General features: G+C 41.0%; 1 protein-coding gene across 3 annotated transcripts in view; it reads right to left on the reverse strand.

Moving 5' to 3' along the window:
* The window catches only part of CFAP43 (cilia and flagella associated protein 43), a 139,783-nt gene that overhangs the window by 60,277 nt on the left and 53,921 nt on the right, over window positions 1-25,585 (reverse strand). For all 3 annotated transcript variants that reach the window (XM_068277106.1, XM_068277107.1, XM_068277105.1), the window contains exons 7-13: window positions 21,199-21,281; window positions 17,957-18,088; window positions 16,703-16,819; window positions 7,681-7,761; window positions 7,390-7,538; window positions 5,507-5,610; window positions 1,185-1,340 (exon numbers count right to left, since the gene is read on the reverse strand). In XM_068277106.1, the coding sequence (XP_068133207.1) occupies window positions 1,185-1,340; window positions 5,507-5,610; window positions 7,390-7,538; window positions 7,681-7,761; window positions 16,703-16,819; window positions 17,957-18,088; window positions 21,199-21,281 (822 nt within the window). The remainder of the gene's footprint in view (window positions 1-1,184; window positions 1,341-5,506; window positions 5,611-7,389; window positions 7,539-7,680; window positions 7,762-16,702; window positions 16,820-17,956; window positions 18,089-21,198; window positions 21,282-25,585) is intronic.

The following is a 25,585-nucleotide window of genomic DNA, read 5'->3' on the forward strand; positions in this document are numbered from 1 at the left end:
AAGAAGTCCTGGATGCGGGAGTGAAAGGAGGTGACTAAGCTAGAGGACAAGAGGGTCTCCTGGGAGGAGCGAAGGTTCTTGGTGGGATGGTATCTGGAGATTATTGAGGAAATGTAAGGAGGTGACAACTTATGTAGAGCTCTGTATGATAGGATGAGGAGTGTAAACTGGATCCTTTGGGTAACAGGTAGCCCATGGAGAGATTGGCAGAGAGGGGCTGCATCAGATGAGCGGGAGGAGCAGTGGGTGAGGCAGGCAGCAGAGTTCAGTAGGGACTGGAGAGGTGCCAGCCTGTTTTTTTTTTTTTTTTTTTAGACTGCAGAGTAGGGTGTTACACTTGTCAAGACGGGATATGATTGGAGCATGTACAAACATTTTAGAAGCCTCTTGTGAAAGAAAGGGACACATTTTGGAAATGTTTTTGAGATGGAAGTAGCAGAAGGTTAATGTCAAGATGTGGTCCAAATGAGAGTGCAGAGCCCAGAGATACCCCCAGACAGGGAGCTTTAGGAGTTGAGGTTATTGAGTGATTTTCTACATGGATAGTCCCTATGGGTGAGGGTGCAGAGAGTGAAGGTGGAAATATCACAATCTCCATTTTGTCCATGTTCAGTTAAAGGAAGTGAGATGGGATAAATGTATAGACAGCAGATAGACAGTCAGGGATTTGAGATAATAGTGTAGAGAAGTCAGGGATTGAGAAATAGATTTTGGGTGTCATCGGCATAGAGATAATAATGAAAAGCAAAAGAGCTTATTAATCACACCAGGCCATGAGTGTAAATGGAGAAAAGAAGAGGTCCAAGGATGCAGCATTGTGGTACATCAACAGACAGCGAAACTAAAAAGGAGTTAGTATTGGAATAGGAGACAGTGAAGGAAAATCCAGACAGGTAAGAATGGATCCAGGAATGTGCTAGGCCATTGATTCCCATTGACAAGAGAGTCTGGAAAAGCAGAGCATGATGAACAGTGTCAAAGGCAGAGAAAAGGCCGAGGAGTATTTGGCATGTAGCATCAACCACTTTTTCCAGCTCTCCTCTTTCCTCATCACCCTCCTCCAAGGACCACTTTGTTGTGTTCTCCAGCCCCCTCCCCAAGTCAAATGGTCCCAGTCCTCCCCTAAAAACAAGTCATGGAAAACCGCAATTAGAGGACAACAAAGAAAAGTGTCTGGCACTTACTTGCTAAGATTTGTAGAGCCAAGGAAAACAGCTCCAGCTGAGTGCTTCCCTCCTCTTCTTCCTTCTCTCCCACCGGGCGAACCAGTGCCAAAGTCTTAATGTATTGTCCATCCGCCGAACTTAGTGATGACAAGGAAAGAATATTGCCACCAACCACTGTGACAAAACCAAGTTGTTTTTTTTATTACAGGAAAACACAAGAATGTATATTTTTACTACGATAGATATTTCCATATGGTCCTCTGATCGCTGGCATCTCTCTTGTCAGTGACAGAGGTCAAACACACACACTGCAGAAGCTGGATCATTGCCACACATCAGAAAGTGCTCAGCTGGTCTCATAACGGGACCACTACAGCGAACTCCAGAATTCACTGCAGAAACTCAATGCATGACAGGACACAGCTCACATGTACACACGTGGTTGAGGGTGATTTGCCACAATGAAGTAGCATTCATTTTCCATCTCTATGCTGTGTTTCCCCCGGCTATGTACATGTGTATGTACCTGAAGGTTCATACGCTGGCTGGTTCAGAGGGCACAACATTTCTGCAGTTTTCAGTCTTAAAAATTGTCTGTCTAAATGAGGTCCTAAACTCGGGATAACTCATACTTAATTTATATTGGAGGCACTGGCGTATCTAAGGAGCTCTGGGCCCCAGTGCAAGTTTTACTTTGGGCCCCCCAAGCACTCTATATATAACAATTAATACTGCCTACTAAAACCTGCCAAGGACAACCACAGTATCAGAGGTGCAAGAAGGAGCTGAGGAACAGCTTGTTAATGATTACTACCATTCAAAGCATTTATAGAAGTCATTATTATAAGCACAGGACCAATAAAGAGCTAATACTGCAGTTGAGGGAGGCCCCTACGGGACCTCTCTGGCCCAAGGGCCCAGATGCGGTTGAAACCTCTGCAACCCTTATTGCCACTGATTGGAGGTTCCAACAAGAGATGGCTGTGTTATGTAAATGGTAATAAAACTGAACAGAAATGAATGCAGTTCAAATTATCACATATCAGACACCCTCCTATAAGAACAGCTTCTGCTCTGAGTTTAAATAAAGCATCAGTTGATCAACTAATTAATAGAGCTACATGGAAGGTAACGCCACAGATAGCAACTGCAAGGAAATGAACAGCGCTACTTAAAAACAGATAAGTGCCTACCTGCAAGAGAGTGTGGGATATAATACACACCTAGCATACACATGACCTGTCTACCACTGAAGGATGTTAGTTTCCTGTAACAGCTTGCATGCAACTTGTTAAGTACTCGTCCCTCCCACTGCAGAGAAGTCATCCTTGATGGGAGGGGACCTAACACTAAGTAAATCCTAACCTATGTATATGCATAGCCTGGGTGCGGCCAACCAAGTAAAATCGAAAATTGAAAATTGCACAAAAGGTGGATCAGCGCATCACCAGGCCGCCTCCGAATGGCCTCCAATCAGAGGTGCGCTGAGCCCCCCCACAAACTGCAAACGCACATTGAACCCAAACAGAAGCTCTGCATATACACCAAAAGCAAGGCTGTTAAGTGGGAGCAGCTGACCAAAAATGAATAACAGAAACAGATAGCAACTGGCCATACATTTTTAATAATTATGAGACCTCTGAGGAATCGAACTTAACTTTCTGCAGTTATTTTTTTTACGTTTGAGAAAACACAGACTTTAAAGGATTCCTGACCTGAGACAAACCTACCTAAGGTAAGCACAAAGGCAGAGCATGCAACCTAGGCAGGTGCTTGGGGCCTAATGGGTATCAAGGGGCCCACCTGCCACCTTCTTTGACCTCTCTTCACTTCAGTTTACCAAAGGACCACAAGGGGCCCCCAGATCTACTACCTTGCCTAGGGCCCTCATCTTAAAACGGGCCTGAACTCTTGCAAAAGTCAGAAGGAAAACCTAGAGAAATCACCTTGTATGTGTTTAGAGAGTTTGGTCTGTCTAATTCCACTTCATCTGTGCTTAATCACAATTTGTCATTTGATCTCTCCCGTGTCAGCTGACAGATGTTAACAATATGGCTGCTTCCATGAAAGCAGGAAGTAGAAACTACTACTATATTTATTTTAGGATTAGTATCGGCTGTAACAAAGAAATGTTTATCTTTACAGGTTATTATGATGTTGCTTATCTTTTAGAGCAGAAAGGAAGTTCTGAATTCAGGTCCGCTTTAATCCATCTCTGCACAGAGATACAGAATGTTCATGCTGGATCCACTGACCTCTTTGCATTGTTCGTTCTTTCTTCTCATTGCCCCTTGGTCCATGTAATCACTCCTTGCAAAATGGGAATTTTGGCTAATCTCCAGACAGGAAGAGGCAGGCTTGCTGCAATGTTCCTTCCTATCACCCTCCAATTACCTCTTCTTCTCCACCCCAGTCACTCCCCCTTCAAGTGAACCTGAAGTGAGAAGTATTTGGAGGCTGCCATACTTATTTCCTTTTAAACAATACCATTTTCCTGGCAGCCATGCTGATCTATTTGGCTGCAGTAGTGTCTGAAGAACACCAGAAACAAGCAGCAGCTAATCTGCTCAGATTTCACAAAAAGGTCAGACACACCTGATCTGCTGCATGCTTGTTCAGGGTCTATGGCTAAAAGTATTAGAGGCAGAAGATCAGCAGGGCAGCCAGGAAACTGGTATTGCTTGAAAGGAAATACATATGGCAGCCTCCATATACCTCTCGCTTCAGGTTCCCTTTAAGGCAGCAGTCAGCCAGGAATAGGAGAGTGACAGGAGGGAACATCACACCAAGCCTGCCTATTCCTGTCTGAAAATATGACTTTAGCCAAAAGTCACAATTTTCAAGGAGTGATTATGGGGACCAGGGGGAACAAGGAGAGGAATGAACAATGCACAGAGGTATGAGGATTGAGCATTCCTCTGTGCATACCTTCGGTAGGTTTGTCTTGGGTCGGTGTTCTATAAAGTTGATCTGAGATGAAATCCATCTCAGGTTCTATACTTACCTGGGGCTTCTTTAAAGGATACATCCAAGCGATTTAAAAATAAAAAAAATCCACTTAACTGGGGCTTCGTCCAGCCCCTGCCAGCTGCCCTGTGCCCTCGCCGCAGCCCCGCACATCGCTGATGGCCCCGGGTCCCCTCCGCCGCAAGTTGCCCACTGCACCTTCGTGAGCAGCTCAGTCTCAGAGTCGCACTGACATCATCCCAACTGTACTGCACAGGAGCAGTAGTTCTGCGCCTGCGCTGTACAGTCTGGATGACGTCAGCGCGACCAGTGAGCCGCATGCTGGAGCACAGAAGAAACCGACCAGGAAGCCGACCTGGCAAGGTCGGCATCTCGACGAGAGGAGACCGGGAGTCACCGGAGCTGCGGCAACGGCACAGGACGGATGCAGGGGCTGGAGGAAGCCCCAGGTAAGTGGATTTTTTATTTTAAATTGCTTGGACCTTCCCTTTAAGAACCGTTGAGACTGCCCAATCCCTCGCTGTCTCCTGTTCCCCTCGCGCACGTGCGGCCTGGCCAGGTGTGCTCCCCATAGTGTTCCTAAGGCTGGGAGCATTTTGCACTTGCGCAGGTTTAGAATGCGATGGGGGAGCGCCCCTGGCTGGGCATGTGTGAAGAAGCGCAACTCGGCCAGGCTTTTGGGCCATATTGTGGGGGACAGGAGCCACTCAGGAAGACATAGAGGGACTGAGCGGCCTCAAGGGGGCTTAAGGAAGCCCCAGGAGGCCCAATTTAAAAAAAAAATGACTTGAAAAAGATGATTATTGCTTTGCTCTTCACTTTCAAAGTCTGATTGCCATTTTTATAATGTGACATTAATAAAGGTGGTTACGGGCTTTGTAATCTGATATTGTAAGGTGGAAAACTACAGGTCGATAATCATCAGGAGCTCTACTCGCAGAAGTTAGTTATTTTCTCGAGTTCTTCCAGAGTGAAGTCATGAACAGGTGTTTGAAACAGACATCACTGTTACCCTACAGGGTATGCCACTATTTAGTTGGAGATATTCCTGGGCTTTATAAAGTGGTGGGCAGATCAAACAGTGCAATATTTTCAGCAGATCACAGCAGTGTACTCACTTTTGTTGCCAGCAGTTTAGACATTAATGGCTGTGTGTGGAGTTATTGTGATAGCACAGCAAATTCACACTGTTATACAAGCTGTACACTGACTACATTTCATTGAATTAAAGTGTCATATCTTCAGTATTGTCCCATGAAAAGATACAATAACATATTTACAAAAGTGTGAGAAGCGTTACTGACTTTGCATTGATCATGGGTTTAACAGAACTTTGTTGTTGTTACCACAGACAATTTAATCAGACACATTACCTGTATATCCAAGAACTTGAAAGGAACAGGATGGTCTTGCATCTACTATAAATATGTGTCCATCAGTAGACCCTGTCAGTAGGAAATTGCCTTTTTGATCAAAACTAGAGAAAAAAAAGAGATGAAACAGTAGAGTCTATGTGTTTCTTCACGTGCCTATAGCCCCACTTGAATAAACATGAATGTTGATCATGTTGATGTGATCTATGTGCATTATTCATTTTAGTTGCACTCCTGATACCGAACCTAAATTCAGAATGCAAAGCTTTCAACAATAGCCTTGTCACACTTCTGGAAAAAGAAATTATTTAAATGTAAATTCATAAATAAAAGTCAATCTTATTAGAAATCTTCTTGAAAAATGACAGTTCTATAAATAACTCCTGATTTATGGCCTGGGCTACTTCTGAATTCTGGGATTGTAATTGCGTTAGTCTTCATGCAGAATTGCCCCATATGTTTGGCCATTCCTAATGACACTGCCCTGGTGGCTATATGATAACTGTTTCCCCTTCCACCCTCCTCCACCCCCTCCCCCCCAAACTACATCACTTAGTTTATTACCTTGTTCCCCCAAACCGTACTACATTGGTCTATGCTGCTGCCTTTCCCTTGGTACTGCACTCTGTCTGTTAACTTCTTGAGGACACCTGCCACCTTAGCTGCCAACAATGGCATGGCCCAACAGAGAAAACTCCACCTGTCCAACCCCTACATCCTAGTGACAAAATGAATAACACTAATGCATAAAAAAAAAAACTGAAAAGGGGCCACACTCACTCAAAAAACAGAAAATGGGCCACCCTCACATACACACCCACACAGGTACACCCCACTCCCATACACACCAGACGCTCTCTCTCAATTTAATTTCCTTCCTCTCCTGTCTTCCAAAGCTCATAAAGTAATTGTGTTACTAGAATCCCCCCTCCCCGCCAATAGTTTGCATTCCAAAAATAATTTCCTTCTTGTTAGCCAATCATCAAAGCTGGGGGAAATAGACTCTTCCAGTTCCTAGACACCAATTCTTTGACTGTCAATGAAGCTATGAATGCAGGTTTGGTATGTAAAGAATTAGGAATTAGGAAACTAATAGAGGTTATATGTATGATTAATCAGCTCATGAGTTTGTAGGGAACAGCCCAAATCCAGCAGGACTGTCTTGACATTGTTTATCTTAAAACAGGCACAACTGTCAAAGTTGTTACGATAATTAGGTATAAGGCTCTTGAAAGCGAGTCAGGCAAAAATGGTGCTGGAAATTTGGGCACGGGTGGTCCTGCCATATGTAATGTGAATTACGGCTATATTGGCGATTAGTCAACAATGTGGGCGGCATGAATAGATGATGTGCTAACCAGTCAAAATGTTTTGTTAAAAGCTATAACATAATGAGTACTCTAACCCTATGGGTGCCTCGTTATTAGTCAATTTTCATGTGCTTTTTGACGTTTCTCTAGTGTTTAGTCATATTTTATGACTGTTATATGTAATTTCTGGACAAATGCTTTACTAAGTGGAGCTGTGTTGTAACTTTTAAGTATACGTTTTCCAAACCCTATTGCTTGTCACCAGTGCAAAATATTCATCTCCAGAGAGTTTGAAGAAAACCGGGCAGGCATTTCATCTCCTCACCTCAAATCACACAGTGCCAAATCAAGCATATTAGTAACTACCACAAACCTGCAATGACCTCCCATTGCAAGGGTCATACCCCACTCTCTGACACAGTGGGCATAAAGGTGTGAAAGAGATGCTTGCCATAGAAGGGGCAAATGGAAGAAGAAAAACCAGCATAAACAATGCTAAATATTTCTTGAGCTTATACATGATGTATATGCAGATTACAGTTTCCTTTGAAAGTCATATGAAAGGTTACTTACTGCAAGTGTACAACCGGAACATGATAAAGTCTTTTTCTCTGAACTATTCTAGGCGACTTTACTTCCCTAGCATCAATAAAATAGATGTGCCCAGAGCTGCTTCCTATGGCTGCGTAATTGGAAGATGGGCAGCACGCCAGGCAGGTTACCTAGGAGAAACAGGACCACTATAAATAAAGCCTACTAATAACAAGTTGTGTTGTGCTGTGTACAGAAATATGATCATGATATAAAATGAGAGAATAATGCCAACAACACATTTATATTTACATGTTTTGCATCAGTTGTTACCTGGGTGTCGAGAGTCAAACTGCAAATACTGGCTCCATCCTCCACTGACCATATCTGGATACCTCCAGACCTATCAACGCTCTTTTTTAGAAAATAAAAGGTGACATTTTTAGGGTGGAAATATAAACTAAACATTTCAGAAAGGCTAGGTTGACAGTGGTCAGTTGCATAACGTACACATTATAATGCATTTTAATGTGTGTGAACTACAATGGAGACTGGATATACGGTAGACTTTAACACAAAATGCTGCATGCAGCGAGTTAGAATAATGCGATCAGTTACAACGCAATACTGTGAACAGCCCCATGGATTTGTATGGGCAGTGAGTTGACATGTTGAATTATTCTGCAACGCAACTGATCACTGTGAACAGTGCTTAACAAACTCATAAGAACAGATTTTTTTTTCCCATCTCTGAAATATAGGATACACCTCTTCTCTCTTGACCGTTCACAACGTACAGTCAGTCCTCTAAGTTACGCATTTTCATACATTCAAAGAAAGTGGCTCCATGTACAAAATATACACAGCACGGGTTTTTTTCGTTTTACTTATTTTTGCTTTTACATGTTACGGTATTGTATAAGCTGTTGTAAGTAGTTTAAAACAAATTAAAAGCATGTTTAAATCCATTTAGTTTTAGCCTCCATCTACGCCCCTAACGACCACCAATTGCAATTTATAGAAAAAATACTTTTAAAAATTAAGAAATTGGGATGCCCTAATGTAATTTTAGGAGGGGGTTTTAATTTAATAATTTCACCTATAAGAGATAGAAAATCTGAACTCCAGCCACTCTCATTCCCTACAATTTGTAAGACCTCACGCCAATTCAGGCTATTACTTAAACATTTTGGATATCTGGACGCCTGGAGTGTTCTGCATGCAACAGAATTAGATTTCACCTTCTTCTCACATACTGCTTCCACATACTCTAGACTTGACTATTTTCTCATATCCCCACACTTGCTTTCAACATTAATCTCATCTACAATAGGCCCAATAACGTGGTCCGATCACGCCCCAGTAGAGTTGCTCCTTAATTTAGCACGAAGCCCCCAAATACCTTCAGTCTGGAGAATGAATGACAGCATCTTGACTGATGAAGAAACAGTACTCAGTATTGAGGAAAGCCTTAAATTTTATTTTGAAACCAATGAGGGATCTGTTTCTCAATTTTCTACAGTCTGGGAGGCCCATAAATCTTGCATTAGAGGGAAATTAATAGGCATCACTAGTGCTAGAAAGAAGGAACACTAAAGAAAAATCACTAGCTTACTTGATAACATTCTAGAATTAGAGGAAAGCCATAAAAAATCACGAAATAATATAATTTATGCCCAATTAGAATCTAAACGTAAAGAATTATCCGATCTACAATATGCTAGAGTAGAAAAAGCACTTTTGTTTACTAAACAGCTTTTTTATGAAAAAGGCAATAGAGCACATACCATTCTTGCTAAAAAACTGAGGGACATAAAATCCAGAAATGCAGTTTTCGCATTAAAAGATAAAAGAGGCTCCACCCACTATGATCTGCGAATAATATCCTCTTTATTTAAAGATTATTTTAAATCTATCTACAACATAATGGACTCTACCAGACAACAGAAACCAGTATTAAATGATATTTCTAAGTATTTAGGCTCTTGTAGGCTATCCAGTATCACACCTGCTTAATTAGAAATCCTTAATAGGGACATAGACAGTGAGGAGGTTTTTGAGGTTCTTAAAAATTTAAAGCCACATAAGGCACCTGGGCCAGACGGCTTTTCAGTGGCCTATTATAAAAAGTTTAAGTCTATCCTCACCCCTAAATTAACCACCCTTTTTAATGGCTTCATGGGAGCAGAATCTATCCCTTCAACTATGACACAATCACACATGGTCCTTATACCCAAGCCAGGCAGGGACCCACTGGAAATGTCCAATTACAGGCCGATTTCACTCCTAAACGCCGACCTGAAAATCTTCTCAAAAATTTTAGCAAACAGACTCTCTCCTATGATGCCATTTTTAGTTAACGCCGACCAAGTGGGATTCATAACGGGTAGATACGCAGGGGATAACATCCGTAGGGCAATAAACTTGGTGGATCATATTAACTTCCATAAATTATCATCAGTTTTTCTGGGATTGGACGCAGAAAAAGCTTTCGATCGGCTTAGTTGGGACTTTCTGTTCCAAACTTTGGATAAAATGGGGATAGGGGGCATCTTTCTAAATGCCATTCATAAATTGTATTCAAAGCCAAGTGTAGCTCTTAAGATACCCTACACCGACCCCAACGATTATTTTACAATATCTAACGGGACTAGACAGGGTTGTCCCCTCTGCTCTTTGCTTTATCCATAGAGCCGTTGGCCGCGAGGATAAGAGACAACCCTGATATTACCGGCATTACAATAGGAAAGTCTACCTTTAAAATATCGTTATACGCGGACGACGTCCTACTGTCTTTAACAAACCCTATCATCTCCCTCCCAGTGTTGCATGCAGAGCTCTCCAGATACGGCTTACTGTCCAATTATAAAATAAATGCTAGCAAATCCGAAATACTATCTTTTCATTTACCTGTACAAACAATGAACACCTTAAAGTCCAATTTCTCATATAAATGGCAAGACACCAGCCTAAAGTATTTAGGTATTCAAATCACCACATATACCTCTAGTCTTATTAGATGTAATGTCACACCCATAATTAATAAGGTAATCTCTGATTTACGTAAATGGGAAGACTATCATATCTCTTGGTTTGGCCGTATGGCTGCTTTTAAGATGAACTCCCTTCCCAAATTACTATATGTTTTTTCAGCAATACCTTTTTGGATTTCTAAATCTTTTTTGCTTCATCTGCAAAAATCACTGTTCAGATTCATTTGGCACTGCAGAGCCCCCGCATTGCAAGATCTATTCTTACTCTCAAAAAAAAATGCTGGGGGATTGTCAGTCCCAAATTTATACAATTACTATATTGCCGGACAGGTTAGACAAATGGTTGCATGGTGGGAATGAGGCCCACACGCTAGGTGGGCCCAAATGGAGTTTCACGCTCTTAAACCACATCATCCCAGTGCATTACTTTGGGGTTTGTTGGGCAACAAATTTCCAGCTTACCAGATATACTCTTCAATATCATCTAATGTTCGCCTATGGTCTTCTCTAGGGAAACGATTAACATTATTTTCCAAAAATTCTAGTTATATTCCTGTATTCGGTATCCCTAACTTTCCCCCAGGTTTAAATGCAGCAGAGAACTCGATATGGAAGCTTAAACACATCCAATGTATCAGAGATCTACTGGACCCTTTCACTGGAAAGTTATATTCATTTGACGTATTAAAAGAGAGATTGAACTTATCAGACGCTTACTTTCTACAGTATCTTCAAATTCGCCACTTTACAAGTACAATATCCACCACTCTGGAATTCCCCAAAAAAATGGATTTAGAGTCTATCTGGGAGGGAGGCCCCAAGCAAAAAGGCTTAATTTCTATGCTGTATACGTGGCTTAATGACCCTAAGAGATTCTACCCTGAGATCCAACATAAATATATGCAATATTGGGACCAAGCTTTCCATACCGCAACCACACCAGACATCTGGTCGAAGATATGGCAGAATGCAGCCAAATCATCCATCTGCGTCCAAACTAAGGAGAACATTTACAAAATTATGATGTTGTGGTATAAAACTCCGGTATGTCTCAATAAATGGCTCCCCTCAATATCTTCGGCATGCTGGAGGAACTGTGGAGATACTGGTTCTTTACATCATATCATGTGGGACTGTCCTAAAATCCAATCTTTTTGGTCGGAGGTTATAACATTCATAAAAAACATACTGATATAGAGGTTCCTCTTGATCCATGGATCTGTCTGCTTGCCAAACCCCTACCTAAACTCAAAAGCTCTTCATCCAGGTTAACAAATCATTTTCTATCAGCAGCTCGTTGCCTGATTTCCAGGCACTGAAAGGATGTTCACCCTCCTACAATAGCAGAACTCCAGGTTAGATTAAAATATGTTTATAATTTGGAATATCTGACGGCTAAACTCCAGGATAAGATGCACATTTTCTCCAGGGTTTGGGGTAATATATCTTTCTAAATATAAGCTCTATGATATCATGTAATAGTTGGTCCTTTGCCTCATGGCTGACTTTTCCTTAGTTTTTCTTTTAGTCTCTTTCCTTTTTTCTTATTCTCTCTATCTCTCTTCATCTACGGGGTTAGGCGGGGAGTGCCTTAATTGACACCCTCTCCTTTCAATAGGGTGATATTATGCTTAATGAGGTTCTACTGAGAAAAGTTTGGTTTTATAATTATACACACAGGCACAGTAAAAGTTAATATGAAAATTGTTGGAATATTAGGTCCACATGATATTAGCAGATGTTGGATAACGATGGATATCTTATCTGAATTGCCTGTATGGTTATGTGACTTTCATACTCATACAATGTTTGTCATATGTATATTGACTGAACCTGTTCTAATAAAAACTTTAAATATTAAAAAAAGGCATGTTTAAAACAACCCAACATCAATTTATACTATACGTCCAAATCCAGAGTTGTCCAGAAGTAAATCATTTATCCGTATTTCTCTATATATACAGTAACACATAACTCCCATTACAAACAAAATCAACTTACAAACAATTTCCCGGAATGTAACCTGTTTGTAAGTAGGGGACCGTCTGTACAGTAAAAAGCATTTTTCTATTGCTAATCAGTCGTCTTCATTATGCTTGCAGTTCCCTTGATCACCTGCTGATGGCATTGTGCTGTGGAGTCATCCTACATATTGTTCCAGTGATCACACAATACATGTCACCACATTGGGTTTCTAAGACCTTTTGGTCTGGGGTGTGTCACGATCTCACCTCATCCTGGTTCCAGAGGTGAGTCAGATGCTTCCGGGAATCGGCATGGACGATCGAGCAACTCACGGCCTGTGGATGGTATTTCTGAAAGTCCCATGAGCTCGCGCGGACGGGTCTCCTTCTATGTTACCAAGGGATGTGAGCGTGTAGTGGCTAGATAGTGTACTGGTTAAGGGCATCGCCTTTGACATGGGAGACCAGAATTTGGATCCTGGCTAGGGTCAGTACCTAGTATTCAGTAAGGAGTTCAAGGCAAGACTAGTCCCTAACACTGCAGGGTGGCCTCTTGAGCGTGTCCCAGTAGCTGAAGCTCTTGAGCACTTTGAGTCTGTCAGGAGAACAGCGCTATAAAAAATGTTAGGATTATTATCATTATTAAGACAATTGGCATACACTTTCCGGCGCCATCGCTAAACCAGGAAGTGATTGACTCATAGTTTGAGAGTCAATCACTATTGGGTTGACAGTGGGTGGCTCCTTCTCATTGACTGATGTCAGTTTAAAAACCAGACTGTCAGACCTGTTATGCTGGGTACATACAATACGTTTTTTCATGCGTTTTAGCCACCCAATCGTTTTTTCGGAACGATTTCACACTCAATTTCGTGCTCGATTCTCGTATCTTCATTCGTTTTTCTTATCTTTTCCATTCACCGCTAGAAATAGAACCGCGAGAAATAGAGCGCGGAAACGATCGGGAGCAATATCAGAGATGACGGATTTTATCTATCTGATCCATCTATCGCACAAAAAAACATAACGTGTGTACCCAGCATTAGTGCTGCTGGGTGTAATCTCTGTGTCTCTTGTCTATTACCTTGCCTGTATACCTGACTATCCTTCTGATTGCTGCCTGCACCGATCTTTGCAGTTTGACCACTCTATTGGATCATTCCTTGTACCTGGTTGTCTGTTTGTATATGACCTCTGGCTTGTTGACTACGATATTGCATTATCCTCTGATTGTCTGCCATCTGATTACTGTGAATGACCCTGGACTGTTTTGACTACAATATTTGCCTGTATCACAACCTAGTGAGTCTTGGTGGTACTCCAACCTTCCCGGCCTCAGTCTCTATACCTTGCAAGTCCTGGGGGCAACCAAAGTCAGGTAGAAACCACTTGTCTCCTGTTAAAGTGGGGGCTTGTCTAAAGGTGGAGGTAAAGGTGTTAGATTGGGTTATAGAGGTTGAACGAGGCGAGATATCTGCCAGGCCTTACAGTATGCCAGGTTTTTAGCCTGGGACCCTGAATCTCTAGTGGCTGGTGTCAAGTCTTCCCCCTACAACTAACTGCCAGTAAAAAAAAAAATTCCCAAGTTCACCAAGTCACCCATTCTGTAGATGTCATAGATAAGGACAGACAATTTCTTGGTAGGGCTAATACTATACTGTATGTACTTATATTTATCTCATGAGGTCACATGTCACGTTAGGTATGCTTTAACTCCTTATGTGAAATAAATATGTGAGTGGTCAAGGAGTAAATGAGGCTTGGTAGGAAGCTGTACTGTGGCTCATTTTGCACAGACTGTGAATATTATATTTCCATCTACACTTGTGCAAAGTATTTTTTTTTTTTACACTAGGTGTCAAACTGCATGTCCGCATTATACTATTTATTTTATAAATAGTGTGCATGAATGCCCATCCAGGCCGAGCAATGCACCAATCGTGTATACAACTCCCTATTTATTTCAGTGGAACTTGGTCATGGCTTCTGCTTATCACATCCATGTCACTATTTGGATAGAATGCAACAATGGCTAGGGCCCTACAGTGTGCAACGACTGGACTCAAAGAACACAGTGACCACTGATCAAATCAGAAATCTTTGGGTCCCTTCAGCATCCCCCCCCCCCCAAAAAAAAAACCAAAGTAAAAAACATTCCCACCATATTTAGCTAATTGAGGTGGGGGGGGGGGGCTAAACTTCATCCCCCTCAAACCCTACTCCCCCTTGCCAGCTTGGCATGTGGGTCTGGGGCCCAAACAGTGGCTCTGCCACATGGGCCCCAGCTGTAATTATTAAGCAAATCCTCATTCCCTTTCTGCTTCTGCTTCCCCTGCCTTTAAGCCGCTGTTCATTGTATTGCAGGCCTGCAGATCAGTGTGGCGTGTCTGTGCAACAACTCACCTGATTCCATCGCAGTTTCCGACACGTCCAATCTCCCGCCTGATCGTTTCGCCCCTCAATTCCGCATTGAGGACAATGCAAAAAGATAAGAAAAACGAGCTGAAGATAAAAGAATCGCCTGCGGAATCGAGCGGAGAATCAATCGAGCGGCAAAATCGAGCCGTGTATGCCCAGCATAATACAATGGATCTAATAAACATTACAGATGGCCTTTAAGTAACCAATGCAAGTTGTACTGCTGTATGTGTATGAAATAAGCTTCCTGATTTGAGTCCTCTAGGAAGTTTGGATCCTGGGATTTCCTTTCCTGCTGTGCGAGTGCCCTGGGCCTGGATAACAATCCTTCCCAGGCAGAGCCTGCTCTTTTCTGTGGTCAACAGTATCCACTTGCTACAAATATCAAATTCTCACGTTTCTCATGCCTGGTACACACCATAGCATTTTCCGTCAGATAGATGGGTCGGATCAATTATTTCCAACCGGTCCGGTCGGATATCTGATCATTTTTCTGATCTATTTTGTATAGATGATCGGAAAATCGACCAGTAAAATGATCAGAAATCAGATCGGACCTGTTGATAATTATCATTTCCACCAGTCTATCTGATGGGAAATTGCATGGTGTGTACCAGACATAAAAAATTTTAAATTATAAAAGTTGGGAGTTGGGAGGGCTACTGTAAATTCCTTTACACATTATGCATTGATGATAAAAATCATAGTGCACACAACGTGACAGACCCATAGTAGATATTTGTGTCCTGAAACAACTATTAGTAATCACAGGTAACAGCGTAGTATGTGCTCAGCCATGGTCCTCCAATTGGATTCATGTCTGACTGTCAATGTGTGTGAGCGTTCTGAGGATTGTGTATGCCTGTGAGCATCTAAACATATACCTTTGTGCATACGCCCATAAAACGCCATAGATGACATTGAAAATAATATTTCAAATCTTTGTATACTTAAAGAGGAACTGAAGTGAAAAAAACATAATAAATCAATCTGCTTATTTTTTACAGTATTCATTTATAAATTATTAAGTTAGTGTTTGCCATTGTAAAATCTTTCCTCTCCCCGATTTACATTCTGAAATTTATCACAGGTGGTGACATGTTTAGTGCTTTCAGGCGCATCTCTGAAAAATATTTGCTTACTGAGAGTTCCAAAGCCAGTACAAAATAAACCTGGTCTCCCAAAATGCTCTGGGAGGAGAATTCCGCATAGCCAAACAGTCTATGCTAAGCATAACTGGGAGGAGGGAGCTACATACCAATATATGAAAATATATAGGTATAGGAAGTGTTTCTGATGCTGAATTTAGGAAAATCACCATAAGATTGGGTCTCCTGAATAATTTCCTGCATTCTACTATATGTCCTTGGGGAAGACTTCCTAACACTGCAGGGTGGCCCCTTGAGCGCACCCTAATGGCTGCAGTTCTTGAGCACTTTGAGTCCAACAGGAGAAAAATGTTATACAAATGTTAGGATTATTATTATTATTATTGTTATTATTATTATTATACCTCAATATACTACAATGATGTGGTAAAACAGGATTTTACAGGCAAGACTGTGGTGTATGGCCAGTCCAAGAAATAATGAAAATCCGTAACCTTGTGCGAGAACTGACGGCAGAGGCCTCTAAAAGGTAACCAGACCTCCAGGTAAAAAGTACTTCCACAGTAGTAGCGCTTTGAGTCCAAGAAATAAGCCTTTTATGCTGGGAATACACACCTCGATTCTGAGCCATTTAGATGGCTCAATAGATAATTTCCGACATGTCCGATCTCCCGCCCGTTCGTTTCACCGGATCGATTCTGCATTGAAGACAATGCAAAAAGATAAGAAAAACGAGTGGAAGATAAGAGAATTGCCTGCGGAATCGAGCAGGGAATCGATCGAGCAGGAGAATTGAGCCGTGTATGCCCAGCATTACTGTACTTACATCCAGTTAAATTAATATTGTTATAGAAAAGAATAGAATACTTACCAAACAGTACTTGTTTCCACTGGTCAAGAAATCAACACCTATTAAGTCCTCATTGTATGCATTAAGTAACTGGAATGGGTCTTGATGTTGTTTGTGGTTATATATATGCAAAGAACCCTAAAAGAGAAAATATAGGATTCAAAGCTGTACTTTTACAGAGCAGATAAAGTAAATAAATGTGATTTCTGTGTCTTCAAGCAGTTCTAATGCTAAGAATTTTATTTAGGATATGTGCCTTTATACTATTTGTCAATCCCACCTGTTCGATTGTATGAACTACTGTAAACTGCAGCTGCACATAGCATTGAATTTATGGTAAAGGTTTCTTAGTTCGTGAATGAGTGGTGTATACATATATCTAGTAAAGCCATGATGACACTGACTAAGAACAGAGATGCCTCCAGAAACAAATCTCTAAACCCTGAGAATGCATCTAAAAATCAGGTACAGTCAACAGCTATAGCCTCTGGCCAGAAGGCCTACTCTACGTCACAGCGGGACTGCCAACAGACTGAAAATTACTAGGTTTGACCTGTTTAGGTATAAACTGGTAATAAGTTGTGCAGGAATGGAAAATGAAACCAAACCATGCCAGGAGCACAATTTCATATGCATTAGACCTTCCAATCACGCATGTTTCTTTGGGCAGTTATCTTTGATTGATTTAAGTTAAGCTGGCATTGATTAGTGTGTGGACCATGCAATAAGTCACCATAGTTCCTTCTGAAGAATGGCCTATGGAGATTCTCCTTTCAAATGTGATTTGTATGGTTGCTAGGGAAGCTAGGATAGCCACGGCAGCTAGAAATGCAGGAACGATACATCTCCCATACATTCTTAGGAGCTCAGAATGAAACTTCTAATGGAACAGGCAGGGGAAGGGGTAAAGAGGTTGGAGAATACTAACCTACACAGTGCATAAGTGAGTGGGTCCATAACCATAGTCGCTAAGTAGTGATGTACAAAAGGAAGAAATCGCACAGCACTGTTCAGTCACTGAAGTAGTCATGTTCTTCAGCACATTTACGGACAATATCTATCTCTGATGATAAGAGTGGTCTCACTTGAACAAAGACGTAAATATTGTTACATCTGGGACACACTATGCTAGCCCGCCGTTGCACATTCAAGTTGGACCATGGTTTCCAACAACTCTGTTCTTATTACCAGTCTGTACAGGAGGAGCAAAGTTACAAAGTTCACAGGGAAAAATTACATTACCGTGCATATGGCCTCTGTCTGTCATACTGGTACCTTGCATGTTGCAATGGAAAGTAGCCTATAATCTGGGGAAAAACTGATACTTTCAATAGGTTCCTTTGCATTCCAGCATTCTTTAGTTTTACATTCTGAGCCCTTTATGGAACATGACCATAAAATTCCATCCTAGATGTGGAGATGAAGACAATTCAATCAGAGGTCATCAACTAAACATGTTTCAATAATATTGTTTTAGTAGCAAAATAATCAATACTTATCATCCCATGACAGCATCATGTATAAAGCCCACTAATCCAACAATCATTTCATGATAAAGCCATCTCTCCTTGACAAAGTGTGGCTGTGAACATGTGTCAAACTCTCTTTGTTTAAAATGGAACTACTCTATAGGTTCAGGTCAAGTATGACCCAACACCTGGCCATACTGATCAGGTTATGTCAAAAAAAGGCCTGTTTCTGTCAGAAGATGAAGACGTAAGGTGGCCTTACATCAGGTGACTTGGCGGCCGATCGACCATTCGATTCGGTGATTATAATCTAATCAGATGAAAAGTGGTGACGCCAAAAGCAAGCCTGATTGACAATGCAACCAATTTTGGGCTGATATTGGTCGCATGTATCGATCAGACATGCTGCAAGATGTCGGGCCAACATGCTCAAACAGGTGTGCGGCGGTAACTGCATGTGATATTGGGACAAGCTCTGCATAGTGTAAAATGTGCCCCCCAGTGCATGAATACTTTACCTGTTGGTTTCCACCACTGGTTCTGTCCTCTTCCTCCCACACACGTGCACACGTTACACCGGCTACCACGAGGGCGTGTGTGTGTGAGGAAGAGGACGGAGCCAAAAGACAGGTAAAGTATTCACACACAGGTACTGGGGGGCACATTTTATACTAAGGGGGACAGCGCGGGGGAGCGATGAGGTGGCGTCACCAGGCCTATTCCTGCAAGATTTCATGCTGAAATAGTACGGGAATCAGCCTGGGGTGTATGGGCAGCTGATAGATCTCTCTACGATCAGATTTGATCAGAAAGAGATCTGTTTCTTGGTCAAATCTACCCATCATCGCTAGATGTATGGCCACCTTTATGCTGGGAATACACAATGAGAAGACAATGGCCTCGATTCATCAAGACTTATCGAATTGGTTAACGACAGTTTGGTAAAATACCGAATTCGTTAAGTTGATTTCAGGATTCATCAAATTTATCTACAGCTGTTAGCGAGCATTCGGTAATAATTCGGTAATAATTCGTTAGTGATGCGTTAAAACGGAAGAAAGTGCAATTCATGAAAATGAAAGTGGGCGTGGTTTAGCGTTACATTTAGAATTAGTTATCTTCTTCACTGCTCTGTCGTTATTCCTGTCAGATCATTGCTGACAGAGAAGATGGAGCCGTTTGAAGTGGTTATATATCAGCTGAGAGTGATTCAAAGGCGCAGAAGGGCAAGAATATGGACTACAACCATATCAATTTGCAAGAGAATAGATTTATTTGCTATAGCAGGACATCTGCATTTCTCTTGAATCATCTTGTAAGAGAACACAGGCAGTGCCAGGGTTAACTAATTTGCTAGCTGCACGATATTTTTTTTAGAAAAGGCTCCTATCAAATTGTGGGATTGTCCCAAGCCACTTACACAGTGGCGTAGCTAAGGAGCTGTAGGCCTCGATGCAAATTTTACAATGGGGCCCCCCAAGCACTCTATACATTCAATTGATACGACGCACCAAAACCTGCCAATGGCAACTACAGTGTCAGAGGTGCAAGAAGGGGATGGGGAATAGCTTGTTAATGATTACCACTATTCAAAGTATCTATAGAAGTGATTATTATGAGCACAGGACCAATAGAGAGGTAATACTGTAGTTGAGGGAGGGCCCTTCGGGGCCCCTTTGGCCCAAGGGCCCCGATGCGGTCGCAACCTCTGCAACCCCTATTGCTACGCCCCTGCACTTACAGAATCCTGGTCCAGGTGTTAAGCTCTATTCAGAATGTTGCTACGTAGTGTTCAAAGGACTGCCTTTTACCCACAATTCCATGGGAATCTTATGGCCTTGTGTTAAATTACCACTGTAAAATGGAAATATCGACACGTTACCGAATGGTTAGCGAATCGTTATCGAATTCACACCGAATGAGGAAAAACCTTAATGAATACAACTAGAAATCGCTAAACTTCGAATTCGGTAATTTAACAAACTGGAAAAAGTTATCTCAAAGAGAATGATGAATCGAGGCCTATATACTCTGTACAGTGCTGCGGAAGATGTCGGCGCTATATAAATACTAAATAATAATATTAATACAGAAAGTGGAATAATAGTACAGAGCATTATGAATCAGGGTTTCATTTAAAGACATTTTAATCATATTAACCCCACCTACAGTATTAGATCAATACTGACTGATACTGATTGTTTTCCCTGAGCACCTCTGTGTACCACTCTATGGAGAATACTCACTAAAGATCAGCAAACAACGCATAAAAAGTTTACCAAACTGTACATAAAGTACCTGCACAATACACAAATAGTACAACTCACATTGTTATGAAAAAGCTTTTCCCAATCAAAATATGAGTAATTTCACATTTGTTATATTGATTGAGTATGTCTTTGTTTGTTACATTCAATGTTTTATTGATTCTGACGTCTATCCTATTAAAACATCGAACAGTGGATAGTGGCTTTAATACTCAAAATACAAGAAAATTGTTCTTCATGTCTGTTTTAGTTATGATTTAACATTTGTGAAATCCGTATGCTGACATGAACAAATCACTTTAAAGCAAGCAGAAGGATTGCCTGTTGTAAATAAACCCTGGGTACAGGAACCAGTGATTGAGAACTAGAGTTGAGTGCAAATTTGCCTTCTATGCAAATGTCTGTTAAAAAGGAAATGCAAATTTGCAGGGGCTTATCAGAATTGCCAACTGCTTATCAATTAACTAGCAGATGAGATATGTAAATATATCTGCTGAAAGTTAAATGATCGGCAGCTTGGGATTTTAATGAGCCCCTTACAAATTCCTGTTTTCTGATGAAGGTGAATTTGTATACCAGACTAATTTCTCACTCAACTCTACAGGGAATTTGAGATTTACATAATCCAACATATTCTGTGTATGAAGTCCCTGAGACAATTTAAACTACAGTCTGATAACACCAATCACTTGTTGCTTTTCCTTTGGAGATCTCTTATACATTTTTTCTGTTTATTGCTCTAAATAAAATATAAATAAATACATGTAAATTCATTTCTCACATTTCCAGCTATGTAGAGTCCGTCTCTGTACAGTGCCATAGTGTTTATACTTCCCTCCGGAAAATTACTTCTGGGGGATTCTCCTGATGAAAAGGCACCTGAGAATTACTGGGCAGCAAATAGCACACAAGAATAACTTATAAATAGCTAACAGATAAAATACCATATATACTTTCAGATAAGCTGATCTGCAGATAAACCCACTCCCCAATTTTGGCCTAAAAAGACCTGCCAATAAGCCGACCCCCCAGTGTGCATCCTTATCCCTCCTCCAGGCAGCGTGCACACTGGAAGCGTTCTAGTAACCATAGCTACCTCTCCTCATGGACCCATGCACTCAAGCTGAAGTGAGGAGAGGTAGCTATGGTTACTATTACGCTTTCAATGCATACTCTGCATGGGAGGGGCGCACACATCATATTAACCACACATAAGCCAACCCCCCAATTTTAGCCCCAAAGTTTGGAATAAAAAGGTCAGCTTATTTGCAGTGATACATGGTAAATAAAACATATGCATGCATTAATTAATAATATTTATATGCTGTATAGTATTTATTATAAGTATCCATACCCCTGAAAGTGTTCTTGTTCCATAGGTTTAATGATTCCAAAAGTGAGCATTTTGGTTATCCAATTAAATGACGTGTTTGGTTCTAGATTAGTGGTCAGCACGAATTTTGCATACCTTGTTGTTTTAGAGAAACTCAGTAAAATGACATTATGTGTTTTTTTTTAAACTTGTTCCCACTATTCCTTAGGGCCTGGTTCCACTAGAGCTAAAAAAAAAGTCTGCTGGGTTTCGATGAAATAGGATTTTACCTGATACCAATACAAGGTATTGAGTCAGTTTCCATTTCATCAGATGTTTTATCCGCTTAAAAAATTCTGTGTCCCTGCTTCAGGATTTCAGACGTCACAGATGAATCAGACATAATGCTTTTTTCAAAGATCCTGGATATATTTTCAGTTTCTATCTGTTTTTTCATCAGAATTCGTATACGAAATACCAGGGAATAGACATATGACTTTGGTAGGGATTAGATTGTGAGCCCCTCTGAAGGCCAGTTACGTGACAAGACAATATATTCTGTACACCGCTGCAAAAGATGTTGGTGCTATTTAAATGCTAAATAATAATAATCAGGACATACACTACACCAGGAAGCTAAGAGAGGAGATTTCAGCATCTTTCTCTGAAAACTGGGACACTATGCCACCAAAAGAGAAGCTCAAAAAATGTAAGTTGTGGGTCTGGAAATAACCCCTCAATAGTGGTATAAGTGCTGCTAACACTTATAAAGGGAAATTGCTACTTCTCTCACATTGAAACCAACCTAAAGGCGCTTCTCCATACATGACACCTGACCAGATCAACACATTCTCGTCCCATAAATCTAATCTCTGTTTTCAAAACTGTGGGTCTGTGGGCTTGATTATGTATGGTGGTTTTGCTCTTGAGTGAAATGATACTGGTTAGGTATAGCAGCCCTCATAGGTGCCATTTTAGGCATTTCACTTGCCCCTGATCCTTGGTCACTCCTTCTAGGTGAATCAGCAGTGTGTTCTACCATGTTAGCCATTAGTAAAAGTACAGAGTTTTGAATCAGGGTGATGCCATTTATTGGCTAACTAGGAGATGAATAAACAGTAAGCTTTCGGTTAATAATACGCCTTCGTCGGCGACAATGAAGGCTTATTATTAGCCGAAAGCTTACTGTTTATTCAAGTTAGCCAATAAATTGCATCATCCTGATTCAAAACTCCTTACTTCTAGGTGATTAACCCTGAGTCTGGAAATTCCCTTCACACAGACTAGCACAACATATCGCCAAGGCTGCAGTGGCAACAACCGACTCTTTCTCTGGATTTCACAAAAAACATTATTTCTGACATTATGATGTCGGAGAGGCTATTAGCTATTGTCAATGATACCATAGAGGTGTTCACCAAAACCTGGCAGCCTTGGCTTCCCTACCCAGATAATGTGGGCCATTCACCCTGTGTTCTCTCTATTTGCTCTGCTACTGCGTAGCTCTGGCTTATGACTTGGGAAGGTATTACAGTATCGCTCTTTATTCCATGTTGCATCTAGCAAACCAAGCTAAAAAACATGACATCCATGGAAAGGAAATCTTTGCTGTAATACCTGTGTGACAATTCGTCAATTGATAAAATGTAATATAATCCTGCCTTCTTATTACTTGTACATATGTCTGTTTTATGTTTTTATGTGCTTAAAAACAATATAAAAAAAAAAAAGATTTTACACACATACAAAAAAAAACAAAAAAAAAACAGAGAGAACGAAAAAGAGCTAAAACAAGTAGTAATGCTGAATCATCCCCATATTTTCCGCTCTGCTCTGAAAAATAAGCAACAGCATAATATCCTTTACAGAAAAATATTTCTTTGCTACCGCTGATATAAATCCTGCAATAAACCTGCAGTATGTCTAATTCCTACTTTCATGGAAGCAGACGAAGGGTTAATAACCTGTGTTTAAAAAATTATCTGCTCTGCTGAGGCAGCCAGCTGACACAGCTGAGAGCTCAAATTAGTGTTGTGATAAATCAAAGATGAGGGGGGATTAGACAGGCTAAACTCCCAAAATATGTACAGGGTTCTTTTATCTAGGTTTTCCTTCTATCCTGTGCAAGAGTTCAGGTCCGCATGGGTGAAGGTCTATTTGACAGAGAAACAGAACATCCCATCTCTTTAGACCAAAAAGTGACGTGTTCAAAGGATGGAGTTATTTCTGTTCTGCAAGAAGTTTTGAATCAGGATGATACAATTTATTGGCTAACTTAAAAGAATAAAAGTAAGGGAGTAATAGATAAATATTAGTTATAAATCAGCTAACATCCTGTCACCCCATTAAGATGTTTGTTTCATTTAAGGCATCTTAATGACATGTATTTATGCTTGCAAACAAATCTACACCGCCTTCCAAATGATTATGCAAATTATATTTTTCTCTGATTCTCCTAAATAGTGGATGCAAGTGGCAGTCAGTATAACATTTGAGTCGTCAACCATCTGAGTATAATTCAAATGTTATTGAACAACCTCCTAAGGACAACAGTATGATTTTCACAAATACAAAACTTAAAATGCTCTGTTCCAAATTATTACGTTTATAGGTTGTAGAGAACAGAAAATGGCAATTTGCTGAATTTGCAGCATTAGGGGGTCATATTTACTGAAATCAAAAGCTGTTTCAATTAAAAACATCTTAACAGGTCAAGTTACATATGGACATAGAATCTCTTTTTGATAGTAGCTTTACATGTCTCAAATCCATCGAACTTGCGAGTTTTTGGAGAATTTCTGCTTGAATTTCTTTGCAGGATGTCAGAATAGCCTCCCAGAGATACTGTGTGGATGTAAGCTGCCTCCCACTCTCATAGATGTTTTGCTTGATTTTACTCCAAAGATTCTCAATAGGATTGAGGTCAGGGGAGCGGGGGCCACACCATGAGTTTCTCTCCTTTTATGCCAATAGCAGCCAATGACGCAAAGGAAATCCTTGTAGCATGAGATGCTACATTGTCATGCATGAAGATCCGATTCCAAACATTTGTATTGTGTTTTTCTCTTGTCGGACTCAAAGCGCTCAAGAGCTGCAGCCACTGGGACACGCTCAAGAAGCCAGCCTGCAGTGTTAGGGAGTCTTGCCTTGGACTCCTTACTGAATAGGTACTGACCCTAGCCAGTAGTCAAACCCTGGTCTCCCATGTCAAAGGCAGTGCCCTTAACCGGTACACTATACAGCCACTACCTAAGATTATTTTATCACCGACAACACGGTTCTTCTTTTTGTACTATGGAAGAAAGTGGTCAGTCAGAAACTCCACACACATTTCAGAGGTCATTTCACACCTTCAGGGACCCTAAAGGGGCCAAACAGCTCTCTTCGCATGATTCCAGCTCAAAACATTACTCTGTTACCTCCTTGCTGACATTGCCGTCTTGTTGGGATGTGGTGGCTGTTAAACAACCATCCACCACTCCATCCATCTGGACCATGAAGAGTTGCACAGCACTTATCAGTAAACATGACTGTTTGAAAATTAGTCTTCTTGTACTTCTGGGCCCACTTCAGCTGTTTCTGCTTGTGAGCTTAGGTTAGAGCCAGGTGGTTGAATAGAAGGTTTATGCACTGAAATCCTCTGGAGCATCCTACACTTGGATTTTCCCAGGACTCCGGAGGCACCAGCAGCTTCAAATATGTGTTTGTTGCTTTCTAATGGCATTTTAGCAGCTGTTCTCTTAATCTGATGTATTCATTTGGCAGAACCCTTCCTCATTTTGCTTGTATCTACACAAACTCTTGTGTGCTCTGAGTCAGCCACAAATCAGTACGATGATAATGCTTAAAGGGACTC

The sequence above is a fragment of the Hyperolius riggenbachi genome, chromosome 3, assembly GCF_040937935.1.
Source record: "Hyperolius riggenbachi isolate aHypRig1 chromosome 3, aHypRig1.pri, whole genome shotgun sequence".
In the NCBI taxonomy this organism is placed as follows: Eukaryota; Metazoa; Chordata; class Amphibia; order Anura; family Hyperoliidae; genus Hyperolius; species Hyperolius riggenbachi.